Raw genomic sequence first — 24,622 nt, 5'->3', positions numbered from 1 at the left:
CTTCTGCAGAAACTGAAGCCCGGGTCAGACCAAGAAGAGAATGAGCTGGTGATTTTCCATCTAAGACAGCTGTGTGAAATCAAACAAAAATCCCACCTCCACATTGGAGAGGGCCCTCAGGTAACTGCTTGCAAAGTTGACGCATTTCTTCAAAGGACTTATTATTCTGAGATTTTCTTTGGCATTTTTGTGTTGAAATGGCGATATTGTTAAATGGACAAGTCAACCGAATTCGTGACTGATAATCTGACTCTGTAATGTACCCTGAACTATTGCCTTAGCTGAACCTCTAACCTCTAACATGACATTTTAAGTTTGAAAGGTTTAGAATGATCTCGCCTTAGGGCTTGTTTTAGTTGAATATTTTCACCCAGATGGCAGAACTTCAGCAACAGTTCCTCTTCTGTTAGAGCAGCCTGTACCTGGAGGCTGTTTTTTAATTGCTTTTTTTTTTTTTTTTAACAGTTTTAGACACATGGTCTGCTACCTTATTGGGGACAGCCTCACCTTTGTTCTCATATGTCCGTTGTTGCTTTTTAACAGAATGCATCAACTAGCTCATCAGCGGGAGACGGAGCAGCCACTAGCAGTCGCTTCAAACTTGATATTCTCAAGAATAAGGCTCGCACATCCCTTACCAGTTCTCTGGAGAACATCTTTGCAAAGGTGAGTCTGAGTAGAGAGGTGTTTTTTTTTTTTTCCTAACATGTTACTTAATTGGTCCCTACTTTATCTTTGCTAAATTTCCTGCTCATGTTATCAAGGCCATTCTTTTCATATAAATGTATGCCTGTCCCTTATTTCTCCACCCCTGACTGAAAATAGCCACTGTGCTGTGCACCTATTTGTCTCCCCGCTCAGTCTTTGTATCGGTTCCTGTATCTGTGTCACTATCATCCAGGGGATTTGGATTGACCCATATCTGCCAGTGAGGCAGCAGAATAATTCCTTAGTGGAAGGATCCAGGCAATCTGAGATCACTCAGACATCTATTATTATCTCAGACTGAGCTGAACAATGATACTGTGAATGTTATCAAGTCTGAAAACATCTGTCCCTTTAACGTCTCGCCTCTCAGGACCTTCCTATTTATTGTCAATATTTTAGCATCGCTCTCGCAATACCAACTGTTTTATCTTTTTCCAAGAATAGAAAAAGCAGGCATGTAAAACTGCTTTAATCATATGTTTTAATTATGAGTTTGGTTTTTCGCAACTTGTTACAAGTCGTATCATCATCTCTGTCACCAGGGTGCCAGCCGAATGCGAGGCCGCTTGGGAAGCATGGGAAGCCTTAGCAGTTTTGAAAGAGTAAGTTTCTTTGACAATAAACACGAGAATTCCCAGAGCTTTGGTCATGGGATCATGTTGCAGCTCTGCTCTGAGGAAAAGAAGAATATGATGGACCTGTTTTCACTTTGATCAGTCTTAGTGTTCATACTCAAGGCTCCTCTCGCATGGAGACATAAACCTGCGCTGCATTGTTCCCACGTAGTTTTATGATGAAGCTGCATTGGTCAGAAGGCCAAACTGTACTGCTGGGAATGTTTTTACAAAGGTGTTAGTGGGCCATTTGTGGCTGTGGGCTTCAGTTTGTTACTGCTGTTCAGAATGTGGTATGAGTATGCGATGCAGTCTCTTAGACTCCCTGTCAGTAATTATGATGGTGAGTACAAAATTTAGCACTTAACACCTATAGCATTTTCTGACTCATAAAAAAAAAGATAAGAAAAGGGATCAATGGTGAGGCAGTCAAACTACAGTCAAACTACATCATCCCTTTCACATGTGGATGAAGCAGTTGGTACTTTCTCGGCTTATTCAATTTATTTTTCTTCTCTTAAGGTTTAACCCGTGGTTTTTCAGTTTTTATTAGAACTGTCGATTTCATTCAGCAACACAAAGACCTCATACTGTATTTTCTCTGAAACTGCACCAGCCTACAGGTCCTTAAGCTTTTTCTATTTTTCACTCATCTCAAAATATAAAACTGCACCTTAGAACAGCATAAACATTTTTTTTAAATACAGAAATAAAATGCATTATTTGTACTTTTGCAAATGAAAACTGATGAACCAGATATTAACGTAATATTTGTTTGGTCAGCGGCATCAGAGCCAGTGACTGAACAAACTTAAAGAAAGCTGGTGATGTGCTGAGGATTGCTCTGGAGCCCGTGGAACTGATTATGCAAAAACTTGTGTTCAACTCGGTTCAATTGAATTAATTAAAAACAGTGTAATGGATCAAGTTGCCTTAAGGTTGTTGTCTACATATGTAAATAAATATTGTCGCCTGAGGATTAATTACTCACTGTGGCTGTCCCTGTGCAATGTGTGCATGTAGTGGTCAGTAAAGAAAAACAAAGAAAAACAGTATTTCTCTGTTCTGTGTGCACCTTGTGTTTACTGAAGAAGAAGGATGTTTAAAAAAATAGAAACGAACAATAAGCTGCACTATTCTCTGGTCAGAGCTGGTCAAGCTGAAATCGGCTGCTTCCAATAGCCAACCAATCGATCGGTGCATCCATACTTTTACTCCCTCGTCAAAACCCTCCACTTACATAACCCACAATGCAATTTGCCTGCTGGGAGTTTGGAGGCAGATTCAGCTTGTTCAACTATTAGTAACTAATATAGCCCTGAAGCATTGACGTGAACCAGAGACTTGGCAGCTACAGTGCTCATTCCTTTAAATTCCACTTCCAAGTATTAAAGTAAAGTGCTGAACTCAGCTGAGGTTGTGCAGTAGCTCCTAACAGCTTTAAACAGATTCTGAGCTCTAAAGTTGGCAGTGTCCCTTTTAAAGCTCATAGCGATCCTGTTCAACTTGTCTCAATGCAGCGATCTGCTGGGACGCCTGGATTCAGGGCACCTAAACGCACCTCACAAAGGCTCTTCACAACTGCAATGGACTCCCTCAGCTGCACAATGTGCCTCACTAATCTGCAAAAAAACTAGTCTCAGGCATCTCAAGGAGCTTGACAGACACCCTCTGTGTAGACCCTCCTTGAAACTGTAATATGACCTACAAATGCTGTTTGTGAGCGATCAAACAAGGAAAATCATTCATGTCATCCTTCAAGTGACTGGGCATTTCACTGCTGCTGTATCCCCTACTTTCTCCAAGTCAACCAGCCTGTGCTGTTGCACATTTTCATAGCTGCAATCAGTTAGCCATAGTCACACTCACACAAACAATTCTAGTGTTTGAGGTGCAGGCAAAGGTACTTTCCCAGGCAACCACTTATATAACAGAAATGTTCTTCTTTAGACAGAACAGTATCAGCCACCTTTGTCAGATTTTAAACAGCGTGGAAAAACTTTTTGAAAAGTTTGCATTGTGAGTAAGTGAATGAGAAGTCTGTGGGGATTCTATTAGGATGTAATGTCCAAGCAAGCAGGAAACCCCACTCAGGATGTCCAGTTTACGTGTCTGCTGAGCCACTACTGTCTTTGGTTTAACTCTCTGAGCCCTGTCACAGGGCACAGCAATACATGAGTGAGCCACTTTTCCGTCGCAGTGTTTCCTTAAATCGTACAGTTTTCAGGTGAAAACAACATTGTCGTGTGCAACAGACAAACAGGCCTTCTATCAGAGTGATTTACGATGCAAATCAGGATATTCAGGATAGCGACAAAGGTTCTTTTTTGTTTTTTACGAGTGTGTGTGTGTCTGTTACAAAGATAAAGATCACTGGAAAAAGTTGCACTGATATCACTGCATGTCCAGTGTCATGTCAGAAGTTAAAGAGGGAGGTCTCCAGAAGCACGATGGGAGGAGATTGGATGAATTTCAAGCAGAGCTGTACCAAAGAGGTCCTCCCCACCAATAGTTTATGATCCTTTGAGTCACAGGACATTGTCTATTTGAATACAATAGATGTGGGAGTTGTACCACAGGGCATGAGGCAACACCGAGCAGAAAGTCGAGGCTTGGTGCTTGACTGAAAAGGTGAGTGCTGATGTGTAACTCGAGTCATAGCATGTTTGGTTTTGGGCTGTGTGTCCGGAATACAGTTTCTAGCCGTAATTTCAAAAGACTTTGGCGTTTGACTGCTCATGCTGACTTTGTTGGCCTCCGTAGCTTTGTAGAATGATTTTAAAGGAATTTGTTTTTCGATGTGTTTGGCATTTTTCACCATTTTCTCATGGTTTCACGATGCCACTCAAAATGTCATAAACGTGTATTACTGGAAAAGGGGTTTTGCATGCCGACTGACATCTTTCTCCCTTTCTCTGCTCCTCAGCAGGATGAGGAATCTCCTGGTCACTCCCCTCCAGGTTCCCCTCCTGCCTTCCCAGAGGATGACCTGGAATCCGGAATGCAATTCCGTCGGCGTGCGCACACCTTCAGCCATCCACCTGTGAGGAAACGCATCTCCTTCGAGAGCCAGCCGGCCGCCCAGAGCAAACACGCGCCTCTTCGCAGACAGCAGTCCGTCAACCCGGAGCTGCTGCAGAGCAGGTACAGGAACTTAAACTGAACCTGTTGACGAGTCTCTGCTTTTTTAGCTAGGAAAAAAGGAATGTTCAGTGTATCCCTTTAGTAATATTGAAGCAGTTGCAGGTGCTAATTCTTTTGGTCATTTTGCAAACATTATCTATTTTTTATTTTTATTTTGGAGTGAGCTTTTGTGTTTTGTTTGAAGATATGCTAATGCTAACTGTTGCTTTTCTCTCAATCAGTTTAACACTAACCAAATATTTAGTTGACCTTTTGATGCATGAACAGACAATGTAATCTATTTGCAGTTTATTGATTTGTCCAAATTCCCTTCAACTGCTGCTCCACTGTCCTCAAACAATAGCATCATAAGTTTCCTGTCACTGTTTTGATCCCTCATGAGTTCCACAGTGTTTTCTTTTTTCTTTTTCTGTACTCCCACCAGAAGCCTTATCCTTTGTGTAATGTTTGTTTTTATTTGTGGGCATTACATGTTTGGCCCGCCCAGTCCTGTGGCTGTTTCGAGAACGCGCAGTGTTTCGGAGAGCGAGTCCTCCTTCAGCCTCCCCTCCTCCTTCACTGCTCCCACTTTCCTGAAAAGCTTTTACCAGGGCTCCCTGGGCTCCCTGAGCTCTCTGGCAGACAGTGGGAGCCTCAAGAGGTGAGAGGGGGTGCTCAGGCAGCCCCCCTTGCATAGAATTAAATGTCAAAGACTTGACAAAAGAGGATGAGTTGGGTGGGAGGGACCCACTGATATTTTGCTGGGATGGCAGTAGTTGTATCCGTGTTGGCTGTCAAAACATTTTAACCCAAAGCTTTCTTTTGCTGTTTCTTTCTGTTTTTTTTTCTCCTGTCTATTCACAGCAACTTTTAGTCTATAAAAAGATATTTTCCAACTGTTTCTTTTTACCTCAGCTTCGCAGCTGGACCTGCCCTCTTCCTGTTTCACAGAAGTAGAGGGGGATGCTGACAGACCCTTCTCTTGTTTTATTTGCATGTGCATTTGAAGCTCTTTGCACAGCAGCTTGCTGTGTACTTTACTTGGATTCAAAGTCTTTATTTACTAGGTTTCATCTGTGTACTACAGTCTTTCCTGGCTAGTGCAGTTAACGATGAGTTACGGTTGCATTTCTGAATTGTATCAGCTCTGCGATGTCTTTACAGTCAAATTCTGTTGGTAATGTTGAGCTGCACAAGGTTTGCTCATATAGTATGTTTCAGAAAGCAAAACGAACTGCGTATTGCTCTGTCAGTGCTCTGTCAGTCTCTTCACAGGTGTCAGGGTGACAGAAAGTAAAGGTTAACATTTGCATTATAAATGAGAAGCAGTGGAGCAGACCATTGTGCAGTATCATATCACTTGTGTCTGCACTGATGGCTAAAGGAGCAAAACAGTGTTACTGAGAAGTGTAAATCTTTAAAATCTTATTGAAAACTAACGGGAAAACAGTAAAGAGAATATGTCAAAGAAGAGGCAACGTTACATTTGCAGATCAGCTGTGAGAGGAAAATGATTGTCTCTGTGACATTTGTTTCAGTCCAAGGTCACTTCCTGTTTTTCTGTGCCCACAAGATCCCGACAGGCCCTTCTGTGCTGACCAAGCTTACTAACTACTGTAACTATGAAGTAATCCCCCAATGAGAAACACAGACGTTTGTTTCTTCAGTGGAGGAAAAAAAAACCCCAACTAATTTAATCTTATAAAGCGATCTGTCCTGAGATCTCTCTGGTGGGCAAAAGACAAAAGGGACACAGTGGCTTGGGAAAGCATTCACACTCTGGTGTTTTCCCATTTAGTTGCATCACAACTTAAGAATTAAGATGGATGTGTGTTTGGATTTTATGTTGTGGACCTGCACAAAATATTCCAAACTGAACTGAAGTGAAATTGAAAGGAGAGAAAAGTCTGCCAAAAAACCCAAAGTGTGCATAAAGTAGTTGATGCTTATGCATTCACCCCCTCTGCTGTGAAGCCCATAATTGTTATCTGGCATTGCCAATTATCTTCAGAAGTCACTTGATTACTTCAGTATATTCAATTGAATCCAGCTGTGTGTAATCTAATTGTCACATGATCTCGGGATGTGTGCATCTGTTTTGAAAGCCCTCAGAGTCTGCTACATTACCAAGCAAGCGCCACAAGGAAGACCAAGGAGCTATCTAAATAGGCCAGGAATAAAGTTCTGTTGAAGATCAGATTAGGCTTTCATTCTCAAAGATCCCCATAATGAAACATGGTGGTGTGAGTGTCATGCAAAGCGTCGTTGTAGAATTGCTCAAAACTGAAGGAGTGATTGATAATGCTAAATATAGGCAAATTCATTTGGAAAAGAGGGCAAGAATGCACTGATTTGCTCACTCATTTACTCTGCATATGAACATTGTTCGAGAGGACACTTAGTCTTGGTTTACCGATGCTGACGTATAATTATGAAAGGAAGGACCTGAGTGTTGGACCTCTACACTTCCAGCGTCAGGGATGTGGAATACTTCTGCTGTGAAGATGAGCCTGCTCAGCTTCAGGATAATTCATTGCCAAAGAAATATATACAGGAGAACTCATAAAGTTTTGGAATGTCAAAGGAAGTGCTGTTGCCCCCCATACTGGTTTAACACACAGTTTCAGGGGATATCCTCCCAGGAGACAGCCTTCAGCAATTTATAACAATAAAAAACTTAAGTCTGCCACAAGCATCAGGTCTGACATCACTCCGAAAGGTGTGAGTAATTGGTTTGGAAAAGGGTGCAAAGAAAACTTCAGAGATTATTCTTTCTTTGTGCGGACACACGTGCCTGCGCTGGATTTGCGGTGGAAAAGGGGGCGCACCGATGCGATTAGGGGGGAACCTCAAGGTAAAAAAGGTTGGCAACAGCTGCTCTGGAGAATAGAGACGGGGTTGGAGTTAAATGCATCTGCACACTCAAGTTTTCCACGGTATTCATTTTTGTTTGTTCCATTTTTCAAAATGTATGGCATTTTCAGGCAGGCATGATTAAATTCTGCAGGCCTCACAAAAAATCTATTTTGATTTCAGACGTTAAATGAAATGAAAAAAAAAAACATCAAAAGTGGGTTGTGTAGAAACCTTACATGGTAATCTCACTTTTTGAATGGTCTGATATGGATTTTTTTTTTCTGCAGGATTTCGTGGTTTTAAAACAATTAAATAGTGACTTGAGACAGTTTCCACTAATAACCAATCTTTCTTCTTCACTAATAAGCGACTTCTTTTTCAGAAAGAACAGGCATGCATGTGACTCAGCTGCGGCTGATGTTTGTTGTTAATCTCTGTACTGACTGTGAGCTGCTGCTTTATTAACATGGACCCTGGAATCAGTGTTGGGTTGTTGTTGTTGTTTTTTACTCATCTTTAGCATTTGTCATCAGTCCAGAGGGTTTTGCTGTATCTGTCGTGTGTATGTGTGCAGAGGGATGTTGGTGCTGACATTTAAGAGAGTGCTCAAAGGGTGTCTGTGTAACTTGACAACTGACTCTTTTATCGGGTGTCTTTGACTCGGTGTCTTCTTTTGTAGCAATGGGGAAGGCAGGAAAAGGACCCTATCTGGTTGCAGCAGTGACTCATTGAGTGGAGTTCTCCCTCAGACCCCACGCAGGGTCTCCTGGAGACAGAAGATCTTCCTGAGGGTCGCATCACCCATGAACAAGCCATCCGCATCCGTGCAGCACACAGGTGTGGTACCATAATCCTTTCTTAAAGCTGTGGAAGGGCAAAACTCAATGCTCAATAAATAATCCACAAGCGCATAGGACATGAGTTTAAGGGAGAAACCTTTTTCTGGAAAACAGCGTCACTGGAACTGATTTTGCATGCATGTATGCAGAAAGCAGAGAGGGTTAACACGGAATCTAAGAGTGTCTACATCTTAAATAAAAAATCTTAAAAGTCCTCCCTTTACCTGTCTCAATATCCTTCCCTTTTGTACAATCTAACCTGATAACATTTAGGCCGACAAGCAGCGCTATTTTGATGTAATATCTTGTAAATGCTTCAGATATTGAGCAAATACTCCGGTTACACGACTGGTGCGGAGTCGTGTAACTGGTGCAGCCACAGCATTAAACTCACGTCCGTAGCACTGTGTAGCTCCTCCCTTTGACATCAGATCAGCTTTAACCGTGTGGGGCATGGACACAGGACCTCTGGGGGTGTCCTGTGTTGTCTAATGTAGGGTCATCGGCAGCAGATCCTTTGGGTCTTGTAGGTTGGGTTGCTCAGTCTTATTGGGATCTGTGGAATTTGGAGGCCAGGTCAACCCCCAGCCTGTTTGTTATGTTACTCCAACTGGTCCAGAGCTCTTTTTGACAGTTGGGCAGGGCGAAATGTCCTGCTGGGCAGGTCAGTGCTGTCAGTGAATGCTTTTGAGGGGCGTGTGCTTGGTCTGCAAAAATGTTTTGGTGGGTTGTACATGTCAAAGTAACAGCTGCATGAATGCCAGGACCCAACACTTCCCAACAAATCGTTGCATTTTAATGGTTTAGATGATTTTATTCACTTCATCTGTCAGTGGTTTGAACATTGTGGCTGATCTGTGTATTTGACTCACAAAGTGCAACATTTACGCAAAACACCCAATGAAAAAATACTATAGAATACGTGCTAACTTTGTGAGCTGTCAGTTAGACTTCTTCTTCTTCTTCTCTTTAAATGATAACAGGTGTTCGCTGCAGCTGGGAACTGGCTTGATAAGAGCAGCGAGACTTAGCGATAGAGTAAACATGCCATACAACCCAAACAAAAGATAACTGAAAGAGGTTGTGTGGAGTGGAGTGGATGAGTTATATTACTTCACCTCTGCAGAAAAAAAACTAGAAATGATTAGATTAACAGTTTGTATTAAAAACTGTGACCTATAAATGTATTCCCTACATGTACTCAGCTCTACACTTTTGCTGTTTTAGACCATTCTGATGTTAGTGAGCTACTGCCTCTATCTCCTCATACCATGGACTCAAGCCTGGACCCTCTGAGGCATCTTTTGCCTCTTGTACGTGATCAGCTTTCTGACCAGAGGCCTAAGAGGACAGGAGCTGACTACCGTTCTCTCTGGAAGACTGCCATCCATCAGCAGATCCTACTGCTGCGCATGGAGAAGGAGAACCAGAGACTGGAGGGTGAGCATAAGTCGGCACTCTGCTGCTTATTAACTTTGACACTCAGCCTGGAACCTTTCTTGGTCCCATGAATGACACACAAAGAACACGATGCTTGCACTCTTGTACCACCGAGTTCGCCTTGACATGTTGTGTGTTTATTGTCAAGGCTAGTATTTAGAAATTGTCACGAGGCTGTTTGAGGTTTGGTCACACTGGGTGCTATTGCTAAAACTTAACTGCCAGTGAAGATATTTATGAGAGTAATAAATGAAATGCTTGCCTCTTTTTCTCTCCTGTAAGTAAAGTTCACATTCAGTCTTCAACACGTGCTCCAGCGTTTAAAGTTCTGTCATTCTTAACTGATGCTTTATGAGTATGGCCAGGAACAAAGGGCTTGGCGGGAGGGACTGTTTAAACTGTCATTTCTCTTTATGTGGTCAAATGTTGCCATGTTGGTTTGGGATTCTTGAGCGCAGCTATATTAAGAGCTTTGCTGTTGCACTACACCCAGAACCAGTAATGTAAAGAGCAGGAATTTATTTGACCTCATGTAGTTTTTACGGAACGTTACTCTATAGTGGCCCATGCTGTCTTGGATCTGTCCTAAAGCCTTTCAGCTCTCCTGTTTTTTTGCCATTTTCTGATCAAAATATTTTTTTCTTGGAATTAGGTAAATGATAGTAATGTTGTAAATGATGATAATGTCTTTACGTACACACATCTCAAAGAAATCTAATAAAAAGGCACATTGATATAGTACTCTAGAAAGAGCTAAAAGAGCCTTTGACATCATCTGTAATTTGAAGCCTTTTTTCTAAACACCAACGCATCTCTTTTTCTTTGTTTGCTACTATGACATCAATGCTGGTCTGAGGACCTAACTGTGAATAACTGTTTTCAATAGAAGGTAAGCAATGAAAAAGGAACCTTTTGGGATCAAGGCAGAGGTTTTGCATGATTCTGGTGGCTTGCTGTTATCGTCATTCATTTCAGCTTTTATTTATTTTGCATGTTAAGGGATGATCATAGTGTTTGTGTTTCTTTATCCTCTTGTGCCTCTCGTCTCTGTGTTGATGTAGCTTGTCTTTTTCTTCAGCACAATAGGGTTGGATTTTTGCTGTCAATGTGGGTTATTGTGTCTTGTGTTTAAACGGCGGGTTTTCCATGGCAACTAGTGCGTACAGACAAAGGGTTCAAAGGTCTGTGTTCACATTTGCTCCCAAATCAGATGTCTTTCATTCATCTACATTCTGACTTACAAAAGGAAATCTCTGAAGCGCTGTCCTCTTGTTGCTTTTGATTTTCTGGTGCGATGAGAGAGTCTTACTTGAGAAGATGATGTTTAATATCTTCTCTGATCTGGTTTTATTCTGGTGGTTGTGTTGCAGCAAGTCGAGATCAGCTGCACATCCGCAAGATAAAGCTCAACTACCAGGAAGTGAGCCACTGCTCAAAAGAAGCGCAGGCGCTGTGGGAGAGAAAGCTAACGGCCCCGGGCAGAACCACAAACCCGCAAGACAAGGAGGATATATATCGAGCACTCTGCCAAGGTCAGGGATGTGCATGTGTGTGAGCTTGCTAGGCAAGAAATGAGCAAAATGTGCAACAAAGGAAAATAAACTTTTACCTGTAGGTCTTAGAACGTTTACCATAACTTATATATGTTGTGGTTCTGATGTGCACCGCTTGATCTCTGTGTCCAGGAGTTCCAAAGAGCCGGCGTGGGGAGGTCTGGTTGTTCCTTTGCCATCAGCACCGGCTGCAGCACAGACAGCCCCATCGTCAGCATGTCCCGGACACCCCCTACCACGACCTGCTCAAGCAGCTCACCGCACAGCAGCACGCCATTCTGGTGGATTTAGGTGTGTAAAAGTGGATGGGCCTTTGCTCAGTCAGACAGTTCCATTGAAATTTCAGTCCCTTTTTCAGGTGAGACATGAGAACAAGAAAGATTTCCAAGAAAACAAATAGACAGAAACAACCCGCTAACTTAAAACTTCAGATGTTGAAGCTTTGCAGGTATCAAATGTGAAGGCTGTGTGTGATTTTGTAAGGTGACTGAGACCAATTCTGCCAACATCCGAGCACACATTAGACGTCTAAAGTTAAACAGTTACTGGATTGTGTTGCGTAGCTGCTCGACTTACACGAGAGAAGAGATGTGAGCTTGTTTGGAGGCTTCCACCGTAAAGCTTTACAAATTAATAATATGGGGCAACTATTTCTTTTCAGCTGTAAGAAAGTCCACCCGGCCGTTTGATACAGAGAACAGTGATGATTAGGAGTGTAATGCACAACAATATACCATGCTTAACTTCCGGGGAGGTTAAGCCTGACTAGACAGAATATCTCCACAGATTTGGAGGTTTGCTGTATGCAAGTGATATGGTTGGAGAAGGACAGATGCTGTTTTATCCAATAAATGAAGCCTACTTTCAATTTTCAATTTTTAAATCAGATGTTTAACATAAAACTTGAAAGACAGTTTGCCATCAAGCCAAATTCCTGGACATTAGTTTGACTCACCATTAAGAGTTTTAACAAATGATAGTTATAGTCACAGGCGAGGAGAATACCATATACCTGGTCTTTTCTACAGTTAAAAGTATCCTGGGTTTAAGGAGTGTTTACTGGAACGTATTCAAGACAGACTGAAGACGAGTCAGAGCCTGAGCTGGGGTGGAGGCAGGAAATGTTATACTCTGCCATAAAAAAAAAAAAAAAAGAAAAAAAAAACTTGTGATATTGATGTATATTGTGAACAGCAGTGGATTATATATGATTGATTACTAGCAGCAGCAGCAGCAGCAGCAGCAGTATGGGGCAGGAGTGGAGCCAGTCAACAATTACTTTATCTAGACCATATCTAGGTCATTCAAAATTATTCTTCTTCATACGAAAAAGCTTATATATGTAAATCTGTATCCTTCCTTAGGCCGGACCTTCCCCACCCACCAGTACTTCTCAGCCCAGCTTGGTGCGGGGCAGCTTTCCCTCTACAACCTCCTGAAGGCCTACTCTCTGCTGGATACAGAGGTGCATACTGTAATCCTCTTTTCTTTCTTCTAAAGGCATCGCCGTAAAGCCGCTCGGTTCTGATCATTAGAAAATGCGCCGTACATGGCGTTTGCTTTCTTTTGTGCTGCACAGGTTGGCTACTGCCAGGGTATCAGCTTTGTGGCTGGCGTGCTGCTGCTCCACATGAGCGAAGAACAGGCTTTCGACATGTTGAAGTTCATGATGTACGACCTCGGCATCAGGCGGCAGTACAAGCCTGACATGGTCTCCCTGCAGGTCAGTGCACAAATGGATCAGCCACTTGAATGTGATTGGAATATATAGGATCTTACTACCACGAGGAACCATTGTGTGGAAACACTGTGGCTACAAATTCCTGCTGCACGATAAATAAAGGTTCAAAATCAGATTCAAATTAAAAGTCAAATTATAATTTTTTACCAGGCATATGACTTAGTTGCAGTTGTGCATTTGCTGTTCATAAGTAAAAAAGGAATTGGGATTGAATAATAATAATAATAACAATAAATGAAAAGAGTTGTTTGAGGGGCTGCACGGTGGTGTGGTGGTTAGCACCATCTTCTCACAGCGAGCGGGTTCCATGTTCAATCCGCATCTGGGGCCTTTCTGCGTGGAGTTTGCATGTTCTCCCCATGTATGCATGGGTTCTCTCTGGGTACTCCAGCTTCCTCCCACCCTCCAAAAACATGCATGTTAGGTTAATTGGTGACTCTAAATTGTCCTTAGAGCGTGTGTGGTTGTATTTCTCTATGTGGCAACCTGTCCAGGGTGTACCCCACCTTTTGCCCGATGACTGCTGGGAAAGGCTCCAGCCCCCCCGCGACCCGACCGACGGATTGATGGTTTAGATAATGGATGGATGGAAGAGTTGTTTGAATTATGAAATACTCTGGAAGCTTATACTGTGTCATTCTAATTAACAGAGAAACACAACTAAATCATTAATTGCAGTTATTTTTACAGCATTTAATCATCACCTAGTGGGCTTAGTTGGCAAATAGCAACCCTTTAATCACTTTAATAATGTAATTTAACACAGAACTGCAAAGAAAATTAACATTTTCAGTCATCAGCATTCTTAAAAGATTCAAAGAATCTTGAGAAATCTCCACATGCAAGGGACAAGGTGGTAAACAAACACTGCATATTTTTGATCTTCAGGCCATTAAAAACATACATGGCTCAGGAACACTTCTGAAAACCATTGTCGGTGCTGTAATGCTGTATTGATAAACTCGAGTTCAAACTCAACAGAGCAAAACCTTGTGTAAGCGAGTTCCAGAATAACCACAGCCCTCTCTTTGTTGAGTGAAAAGCCATCCCGAGTTCAGACGAATCAAAATTTGAATCTCTCTTTGAAATCAGTGGACACTGCGACTTCCCAGCAAAAGAACAGATTCCTTATTATCAGTGCACCTTCCAACTTGTGTAACTGGCACATCTGTTTTGGAGGAACAAATGCTGCCATCCTCACGGCATACTTTCGGGGAATGGTTTGCCGACTTAGTGGTACAATGCTAAACCGCATTCTGCACATATCACACCAGCATATTGAAAGATTCCAGAAACTGACATTTCTGCAGCTCCGATCCATCACTCAGAGCAAATATTTGCTGCTTTATGATATAAGAACTGCAAGGAGGAAGGTTAAAAAAGTTTGAATGCCATCTCCAGCATTTGGTCTCCTAACAACCTTCATGTTGTTACGAGACATGAGGATGCAGAAGGTTTTTTATTTTTTTCAAAATATCACAAACTGTTGTAGATAGTAATACATGCAAATATCCTTCTGGACATAGCAGTTTCAAATTTAAGCAAACCTGAATCCTACATTACATTTGCAGCCTTTTCTAAGCACGGCATAGTTAACAAGCATGCCAGACTTTTACATTCACTTTTAAGTGAGCATCCTGGCTGCTGCAGGGCTCACAGGCCTCATGTGGGTTGTATAAGCTGGCATCAGCAAACACTAGTCGACTGTCTCCACCTCTTACTCAGACCACACCTGCTCTGTTAGCTTCGGTTAAACATCAGCTGACCTCACAGTAATATTTAATCCACTTCAGGTAACCATTTAGCCAAGCGGTAGCCTCCTGATTCTCTCTCCACTGCAGTTCTATTCCTTTAAGACTAATTAAAAGCTGACAATACAAGAGGTATCCGTGCCGTTTTCTTCGCGGTTCATGAGGAGGTGAAGGTATTACTTATCTTCCTTGCAACAGTCAGGAAATTGAGAGAACGATAACAGCCTAATTCTAGCCTGAGCTAACTTCTGCTTTTCTTTTATTTATTCGCTGTGCTCTTCTCTGTAATATATTGTTTAAGAGCTTTTTCAGCTCAACAAAAGCGTGGCCTTGATGCTTGTCTGAACAAGTCCCGAACACATCACTGGTGAGACATTAGGAGCTTTGTGTTTGGTTAAAGCTTCATTTGTCAGCTAGTAACTCTTAGATTGCTCTAAGATACTCTTTCCCCTACAGATCCAGATATACCAGTTAGTTTTTAGATGGCATGTTTTGACCTGAGTGTGTATTATCTTCTTGTGTTTTCCCAGATTCAGATGTACCAGCTCTCCAGGCTGTTGCACGACTACCACCGTGACTTGTACAATCACTTTGAGGAGCACGAGATCTGCCCGAGCCTCTACGCAGCACCGTGGTTCCTCACTCTCTTCGCCTCACAGTTCCCCCTGGGCTTTGTGTCCCGTATCTTTGGTATATATTTTTTGATTAATTACCTGTGTTTGCTTACAGCCAGGGCTCATAAGAGCAAAGCTCTGCTTTTCAAAAGAGGATGACATAAAGCTCACCCCCTAATAACTACAGCTTAAAAGTTTAGTTTGTGTCATGCTGTGCCTGTTTTTTCTTTTGGTATTTTAGATTTTGTGTTTGTCCGGGGGACCGAGGTGATCTTTAAGGTGGCCCTCTGTCTGCTGAGCAGCCATGAGGGGGAGATAGTTGAGTGCGACAGCTTCGAGAGCATTGTGGACTATCTGAAAACTACACTCCCCACACTCACACAAGTGCAGATGGAGCAGACCATTGCCAAGGTACAAAAAGGGAAGTTGTATGAGATACAGTCCCAGGTTTTTAGATTATTAAGCGCAACCATATACATTGAGTTACTAACAGTAGCTTTTATGTCACTCTGACCTGTAATCTTTTTGATCATTGTGAGATGAGAAATGTTTTTATGGGTGGAAAGCTTCGAGAGATGAAATTTTAAGACAATATCATTGCAGCAAAAGTGTCATTAAAAGTAGCAAAGTGAGAGCAGTGTCATTGTTAGTTATTGCATTTAAAAGTGTTCGATACTATGCACTGTGGTCTATATTTTATCCCATGTAATAGAATCTACTCTCTTTTAAAAAAGTGCCGGCAGGCTACAATGCTAATCAAAAACAGCATGTGATGATTTGCAGATGCTTTAAACCATTTTGTCTAATTGAAGGTAGCAGCAGTGCAGAGACGACACGTACAGTGTTGACACTGAACTGGTTTGCTCATTTTAGATCAAAGGCCAGCAAGGGCAACAGCAGACAGGATAAGTGTGTATTGCTGTAAAAAAAGCAACAGCAAAAAAAAGAAAAGCATCTTTTCAAACATGTCATAGTTAAAAACTACGGCAAAAAAAAGCATCACAAACTCAGCGGCTGAGTCTTTCACAGATAAAGAAAGTGAAAGACAATTAAACAATTAAAAACAGTTCTCCTTGAATTCTCCTTTTTTTTTTTTATAACATTTGCTTCACCCTCTGTGCTGAAAAGGAAAGGGATCATCCTGCATGTCATAAATTCACAGTCCAGTACCCAGTAAATGTGGGTTTAAATGTTAAAATCACACTTCTCTTAATACATCACTTTAGATTCTCAGTTGTGCCAGTCATGTCTACTCAAGTGCTTCAAGAGATGGAAAGTGGGCCTTCTCTTTTTGGTTTTTGAAGATATTTAACTTCTCATCCAAAGAGGCTGACCTCAACAACTCTTAAAGTTGGACTGGGTCTCACCACCAGACAGCCAGAACTGAGCAAGCCTCATGAATATGCGATGAAATGTCTTTAAGGACAAAAAAGTTCAGTTGGAATTCCCGTAGGTTTGTAGTGCATTTACTGATTTAATTAAGTGTTTATCTATAGCGCCTTTAATACCAAAAATGTGGTTCAAAGCGTGTTACAAAAAATAATACAAGCACTAAGTACCTGACATAAATAGTTGTTGTTTGTTAGACTGATTCAGAATTACAGTTTTGCTCACTTTCATTGTATTGCAGGGGCATGTCGTCCACTGCAATGTCAAAATAATTTTGTGCAACAGTGGAGCTTCACATCGCGTGTTGCTTTAAGGGGATTTGTTGATCACAATGCAGATAACAAAACTAGTGCAATGACTTGTCTTTTGGAGGCATGTGACTCAGTGTGGTACTTGTTGATCACCAGGTCATGGAGATGGATATCTCAAAGCAACTGCACGCGTACGAAGTGGAGTACCACGTCCTGCAGGATGAGATGCTGGATACTGGACCGCTGCCTGATGATTCTGACCGGCTCGATAAATTAGAAAAGACAAATGTGCAGCTGAAGAAACAGAACATGGACCTGCTGGAAAAACTTCAGGTAAGAAAGAAAAGGAGCAGGCTCCTCGTTTGATTATCTACCTTTTTTGTGAATACTCTCTTCTCTGAATGCTACAGCCAATGTTTAATGTGTGATCTGCCAGTAAATGAATCACTTTTTGAATCAATATCAATGCAAAGGACACAGGAGAGACTTTGTGTTTAAGTGAGGTTGTCAGTCAGTGGTAATGTCTTAGACTGTCCATAGATGGCACTAAAACATAAGCTTAAAACACAAAGGAAACGTGGAAACGTTGCCAAGACAAAGGACTGCAAACTGTATGTTTTCCAGATACTCCTTATCATTTTGGTGAAGTGTGAATCTGCGGAGGAGGACTGGTAAAGTCTCTCCTTATGAGCCTCATATTAATGAAGGTTCGAAAGTTACTGAGCTGCTCGTATGTGATGTGACGGGGGGAGTTACTGCTCTCCTCCTCTGAAGGAGTCGGAAAACTGCTTCTGCAACATTTAATAAGTGATTTACGCAAAGTCTGTATTCTGCATGAAATATAGTCACACTTGACCGCACTGTTGTAGAAACTGTGTGCTACAGTTCTGCTGCAAAGTCACCTTGTCCTGAGTTCTGTGGAGTTGTCTGCAGTTGTAACTTCTGCGTTCCTTGCTCACCCTCTGTCCAAATGTCACTGTCTGTTTTGTATCTGTATTTACTGGGGTTTGATTTGTGTCCTCCAGGCTGCGCGGCAGAAGATTCAGACTCTGGAGACGAGCGTGGAGAACTTCCTCTCTCGGGAGAGCAAAATGAAGCACATGATTCGTTCCCTGGAGCAGGAGAGAGCAGCTCACCAGAAGACCATTGAACGCATGCGCTCATGCCTTCCCCCTGACGCCCTGACAGATGTGGAGATGACCCAGATCAAAACAGGACCCAACGGGAAAGCCAAAACTGCAGCCAAGAAGCCCTGATGGTAAACAGGGGGCTGGCTGCTCTGGGCACACGCACAGGCAGATACTAAAGTTGACAAATGAAGACTGCTGAGAGGGCGGCTACTGAGCTCCGCTGCATTTCTGTGATGCTGTACAAGAGCATTTTGTAAATGTGGGATGTCTCTAACCATAAAGACTGTTTGGGAAAATATATGTGATATTTGTCAGCAGATGAACAAGCAGTGGGAGGATGGTTTCAGTTATATTAGCAGACAGAGTTTCCATTGTGCATAAAAGTTGATGTTTGTCTCATCTGTTTCACTGCCACTTTGAAGGTTGGATGAAGATGCACGTCATCCTTCACTGTTTGGATCTTAATTCTAATCACAAGGGACATTTCTAGATTGACACAAGTGAGAAAATATGAATGCCTTTGCAAATATTTTTCAGCACTGCCTTGATGTGTTTACTACCTAAGTAGCACCACAAAAAGTAGTGAACAGAATGTGCCTGTTGGGCAAATAATACCTTTAGACCTCAGGGCCAACTTACAGCCATTACCAGTGTGTGTGATCATGGAGTGGAGATTTGTTCTTTTTGAACTTATGTCTGCGATGGATCTTTGGCCTCAGGCTCGTGACATTACTTTGTTATTGCATTTGATTCACTTGAATTGTTTTGTGAATGTATTTCCCCTCCAAAGATCATTGTGATAATATTCCACTTTTTGCATCACAGAGACATTCAGGCACATGTTTTGCCAGTATACGGTTTAATATCTTCTCTCAGCACCGCATCACCGCCTTCACAGAAGCATCTTTAGTACTTGCATTTGCTGCTCTTAAGGAGGAAGTGTTTCTTCCTAAGCTCAGGCAGGATGTGAGGTTGTCTGCCTCTTCAGTTTCCTGTGTGACTAGCGGCGTCGCATCTTTTTAGCACCACCTTCAGACTCTGAGGCGGAGCTCACACTCCCCGGGAGGCACAGAATAAACAGACTAGGGTGGAGAAGTGATCTGAGCATACACGCTTCTGTTAAAAAAAAAAAGAAAAGTCTGTATGGTAAGCTTGTTTTTGCCAGGTTTGACAGAGCCAGCGAAATCTTCTACTGTAGTTTAAAAAAAAGTACCTGGTGTTGTCTGGATCGAGATTTCAAGTTGTTTAGATGAGCTGAGGGACGAAAAATGAGAACTTAAAAAAGCTTTTCCTTTCAGCGATGATGAAGTCTGTCTTAAAACTGGCTTTTATATACACTACAATGTGCACACACAGACACTGCAGTGAACTGGCTGACTGTACGGACAGACAGTTTATATGACTTCAGAGTGTCCCTGGCTCCCTCAGTTCTTATCCCACCTCCATGTCTGACTCACCGTCGTTTCTTCTTTTTATCGAAGGAAAAACAGCCCCGGTTTTTTCTTTCAGAGAACACCCTCACAATCAAATCAAGGTGATTTCTATCATGAAAGAAGTGGTTGTTTATAAGTCTTCCTGCCCTTGGTGACAAGTTGCGGTGACACATTTGTGTCTATTTTAGTGTACATTTTTTTATCTGTGAAGGCTTCAGTCCTAGAGGACATATGTTATAGCAGCCGCCGCAGTATGCTTGCTTAGCAATCATGTGCAGCATAGCACATAGCTAGGGCACTTTTAAGTGGTCCACTTTTGAGTTACGGCTGTTAATTCACAGCAAGATACCCCCTGTCAAGGCATAATGGCTTTCTGGTAATTGAGGGGTCATTTGGTAAAGTGTGCACCAAACTTTTTATACATACTAGAGAAAAAGTCAATTTTGAACTGCAGGGATTCAGCGTGCAATGCATATCGAAAAGCTCATGTTAAGATCTGTCGAAGGATACGTGAAATGCAGGGAAACGCAGCTTTTGCTTGTATTTTGCTTAACAGCAGTGTTCGTGCATCGTGACAAGTCGTCGAACCAAAGATATGCTGACAATTAAGGAATGAATTCACCCAAAATACAGTGATGAATTTTAAAATGTAACTGTTTTTTTTCACTACACCTGTTCTACATTCTTTTGGCTTCTACAAAGACAAAAACTTATAGAGATACCAAATGTTGGTAGTAAAAACTTGAGTCAAACAAAAAAAGGCAGTTCTTTTTCCCCACTTTTTCCCAATTCTTTTTTCTTTCTTGTGCCAAAAGTTGCAAATGGCATTTTTGAATGTTCTCTCTTAACCTGAGGAAATCACATTGTTGTGGTCAGTTATTTTACATCGGGTGCTCTGACTCCTTAGTACTTAATAGTACTTGTATCACTGTGTTAAAACTGTCAACATGAGGGCTACACAAAAGCAAAGAAACTGTCACAAATGCTTCAATAAACCTCACCTTGCCTTGTTTTCTGTCTACTCATGTACAAATGTCTTTCCAGCCCAGTAGGCTCTCATAAAGAAATCGTGTTGCTTTAGCCCTCCAAGTGTAGGATGTAGCCTCCAGCTGAGATGTACTGTGTTTATAGACATTGCATAAAAGGCCAAGGTAAGCTTAGACAGTTTTAGAGAGTCTATTTAAAGGCCTTTTAAGCATTGTTCTTTTGTCGACGCCTTGGGCAACGTAAACCACACGTCTCAACTAGGCAGTGAAATTTTTGTATTGCAAAGAAACATGTAGCCTTGTGTGGATTTCTGAATAAGCCATAACATAGTGAATGAAAGAGAAATTCTAGCCTCACTTGCAATAGAAGAAAGGCAGAAAAATGTGGCTGTTAAATTGATTGAAAATATGACCGCTCCATGCTGTTAAACTGGTTTGATGAAGCCACTTTAATGTAGATTACTGAGTCCCAGTCACGGGTGCCTCACTTTTTGAACTGTTCTTTAATGTAAATGGGGAATGAATTGGCACGCAGGTTCGCAAATATAAACGGTGAGCTTGTTATTAGAAGTTAAAGAAAAGGTTATAGATACAGTCATGTGAAAGAAACAGTACAGTCACTAGGTTTTATATCAAGACATAACAGTAATAATCTGCTTCTTAGCAGGTCTTAGGTGAATGCAACCTCAGATTAATTAAATTAACTTCAGTTTAGTTTATATAGCGCCAAATCACAACAAATGCCATCTCTTGTCCCTTCAAAGACACAGTCCAATTCAAACCAATTAAGATCCAATTCATTGTAATATAATCATGATCAAATCAAATTCATTGAATCAAAAATCAGTCCATAGTCTACACAAAACCTATAAAAAAAAAAGTCACATCGCTAAGGAAACCAACTTCTCTTATGTCAACTCATCACAAAGATGAACAATAATACATAAAATGATACACATGTCGTTATTTAATCAGCAACTCTAAGCCAAAATGCAGGAGTTTTCCATAGGAAGGAGGAGGGTAAGTAGCAGTGTTGCCAATCAAATTGCACTTAAACAGCTGATCATTAGCAGGTGTGAGTACCTCTATAGAACCAGAAGTTGTGGCAGTTTGAGCATTCGGGAATGGTCTTGGAGATTTCTGAACACTCTCTGAATATTTAAATGTTATTTCCCATAGATCAGTGTTTCCCAATCCTGGTCCTCAAGGCACACCGCCCTGCAAGTTTTCCATGTGTTCAAATAAATGGGTCAGGTCTTCAAGCTCTGCAGAAGGCTGAGGACGACCCATTCATTTGAATCAGGTGTGTTGGAGCAGGGACACATGGAAAACATGCAGGGCGGTGTGCCTTGAGGTCCAGGATTGGGAAACACTGCCATAGATGATGAAAAAAAAAAAAACCTTGAGTTGCTTGCTTGCAGTTTTCCACAGAATGGTGAACTTTGCTTCTGAAAGACGTTCTTGGATTCAAATTTTATACCCAATGTGGTTACTGATCTATTGGGAATTCACTAATGTGCTATCGATCTACAGCCCCATTTCACTACTTTGTCCCAACTTCTTGTAAATTAAGTCAGAAAAACAGAATGTAGTTTTGACAGTTTTGGATATGATTTTATCCTTATTTTAAAGTCATAGATTCATAGTTAAAATCTGAAAGACTGCAACACAAGAGTTACTGTCATTTTTAAATCACACTTCACTAAACCATCTACATATTATTAATTGAACTATGTGAAAAGATCGCTCTAACATAGTAAATATGAGTAATAGGGGCAAATCAAATCGAGTTTAAAATCAGTTTGGAACATGGTTGGTGGTGTAAGGAAAGGGACTTTGAAGTTCATCTGGCAAGGTTTTAGTTTACTTCCAACAAAAATAGGCTGGCAACCACTGATATGGTCTCCATCTCAGCCTATTGTTAAATATGTGGCTTTTAAATAAATAAAAAAATCACTGGGAGAGCCTTGCAAGTGTTTCATTGGCCAAGGAGGGGCTTTGAAAGATAGCAGCCATAAGCTCAGTCATTGTTTTCCTAGGAGGGTCTTACCCAGAGAGAACTGTTGAGTGCTGCTCTGATCAGCCTCTGCCAAGCCTGGAGCTTGTCACACATAAGACACACAAATGACCGCCAACCAGGAGTCTATTGCACACTAAACAAAAGGGGCCACATTCCTTGTGTATTCCCACACGAGAACACATCCTGCAGCAGGGGAAGAGTTGGATACTGGGTGTCCACAGGGAATTGGCCCAGAACAACACTTCCTCTGCTGAGGGTCTTATCAGCTCTGTTTGTGTTTTTTTATGCTCTCTATCTTTGCTATCTTCATCCTTCAACCCATCTCTACCTCCCACCCTGCTTCCCGCTCTCCTCATCCCTTCGTATGGTTTTATGAGGCTTGATCAGAAGTGTTGGTATCATGATTACTATACTGTGCAGCTTCCTGGGGAAAATGCTTATGTGCTGATGTCAAAACAGATATTTCACTTGGAAAACCCAAAATGAGTACACTTCTGGTCATACCTTTATATGCACTCATCATGGACAGGCGTCTCATTGCCCCAATGGGCTTGATTTGAGCTTAGGAGTTGAGTCAGGACTGAATCAACCAGTTTTTGTGTAGGTTTGGGATCATTGTTCTGTCAGAACACCAACAATTCAACTCTCTGGCATATGGTTTGTGGTTATTCTGCTACCAACATCACCTAAAAGTTGCTATAGTGTTCTTGGGGTTGAATTTCTTATCGCCACTCCTCCAAACATACATTCTGTCATTATGGCCAAATAACTGATGATATAACTTCCCATTTTTTTCTGCAAACTTTAAAAACTTTCTCCATCGTCACAGAGAAGCTACTAGCAACAGTTAATGGTGATCCCGAACATGACATTTCTACGTTTAAGCAACAGTTAGTTATCAGAATGGGTGTATTTATATTCTTTTCACTCTGAATGTATAAGTTGTCCCTTTTATTAATTTCAGAAAACCTCCAAAGAATTAAAATGTTAAAAGAAGAGAACAACTCAAATAAATCAATGAGAGGCTACTTTAGATGAATATTACCATGATATTCATGAAAACATTTCTGTATAACAATACACTTGAGACCGGAATGGAATCTGTCCTAAAAGTGAAAGAATGATCAATGTACAATTCAGAACTTCTCAGGCAGCCCTTTATAAGGTGTGTGTGTGTGCTTGTAGCCATGTGTGTATCTTAGGGCAATGGACCACATTCTCAGATAAATGGGGAAAGTGAGCCGACAGTATGAGCTAGCTGCATTAAAGGAGTGAAGGGGTAGAGGCGAGAGAGTGGAGGGGGAGGAAGAGGAGGGAGGTTAGAATGGGTCCTCCTGCCTTATATGGGAATTTATACTGCTCTGCTTGTGGCGCAGACTAGAAGCTGGAGTCAATTCAGTTGAAAACACATGTTCCCAGCCATCAGTGCAAAGTATTGCAGGTCAAAGTATATTTTGCAGCAGCTCAGCCACAACTTTCCACCATGGTGATCCGTACTTCAGATCAATGATGTGGCTCTCAGGCAAAAGGGTAAACATGACAACACTGCAGAAACACATGCAGTTTGGGCTGTGTGAGTGGAACCAGGCTTACAAATACAGAGATCGGGAAGTTACTGCATTTGGAGGATGGAGATTGGAATACGATTTGGAGGTAGTTAGTGAGGGAAACAGCTGGAGGGGTGGGACAGAGAGACTCAGGTGGGCTCAGTTGATTCTAGAGAGAGGAGTTGGCTCCCCCAAGGACAAGAATACACATAGGCAAACACAGACATACTCAAACACATGCATATATTTCACCATATCTCATAGTTCAGCTGTGCCTTGATTTCTTTTCCAATCTTTCCTCCTCTCTCCTGACTCTGTCGATACACCGGCTGCTCCAGCTCTTTCAAAGCTCCTTCATTGTGTCTTCCTCCTCCAAAGCTATGAAATAAACACTTCACTCTAACAGCTTGAATTCCAATCAGTTATCCACACAGCACAGGCATGGGTTCGCTTAGGCACACAGCACTACTGCACTGACATGTTTTAGTTAGCAAGGTGACAGATTTGCTTCCTCCGGAGTGCTTTTCTTTGTCTGTAACTGTCATGGATGTAGCTGCCAGAGGGCATGATGGTACATGGTCACAGATTGGAATGGCAGAGGACATTAATAAGGCCATAGAAGAAACA

The 24,622-nt window shown here is 41.7% G+C and overlaps 1 protein-coding gene across 3 annotated transcripts in view; it reads left to right on the top strand.

Annotated features, from left to right (window-relative positions):
- tbc1d4 (TBC1 domain family, member 4) overlaps nt 1-20,454 on the top strand; it is a 32,795-nt gene extending 12,341 nt beyond the window's left edge. For 2 of the 3 annotated variants that reach the window (XM_072396620.1, XM_072396619.1), the window contains exons 9-23: nt 10-120; nt 544-666; nt 1,251-1,310; nt 4,249-4,466; nt 4,954-5,106; nt 7,981-8,138; nt 9,368-9,580; nt 10,951-11,112; nt 11,266-11,424; nt 12,498-12,598; nt 12,713-12,856; nt 15,156-15,315; nt 15,481-15,650; nt 17,036-17,212; nt 17,905-20,454. In XM_072396620.1, the coding sequence (XP_072252721.1) occupies nt 10-120; nt 544-666; nt 1,251-1,310; nt 4,249-4,466; nt 4,954-5,106; nt 7,981-8,138; nt 9,368-9,580; nt 10,951-11,112; nt 11,266-11,424; nt 12,498-12,598; nt 12,713-12,856; nt 15,156-15,315; nt 15,481-15,650; nt 17,036-17,212; nt 17,905-18,135 (2,340 nt within the window). In that variant the 3' untranslated portion in view covers nt 18,136-20,454. The remainder of the gene's footprint in view (nt 1-9; nt 121-543; nt 667-1,250; nt 1,311-4,248; nt 4,467-4,953; nt 5,107-7,980; nt 8,139-9,367; nt 9,581-10,950; nt 11,113-11,265; nt 11,425-12,497; nt 12,599-12,712; nt 12,857-15,155; nt 15,316-15,480; nt 15,651-17,035; nt 17,213-17,904) is intronic. The other variant, XM_072396621.1, reaches the window with a different exon arrangement.
- The last annotated feature ends 4,168 nt before the right edge of the window (nt 20,455-24,622 follow it).

The sequence above is a fragment of the Leuresthes tenuis genome, unplaced genomic scaffold (genome assembly GCF_036924035.1).
Source record: "Leuresthes tenuis unplaced genomic scaffold, fLeuTen1.0.hap1 SCAF_12, whole genome shotgun sequence".
Lineage (NCBI taxonomy): Eukaryota > Metazoa > Chordata > Actinopteri > Atheriniformes > Atherinopsidae > Leuresthes > Leuresthes tenuis.
The sequence above is the reverse complement of the archived record's forward strand: the minus strand, read 5'-3'. Positions and strand labels throughout refer to the sequence as shown.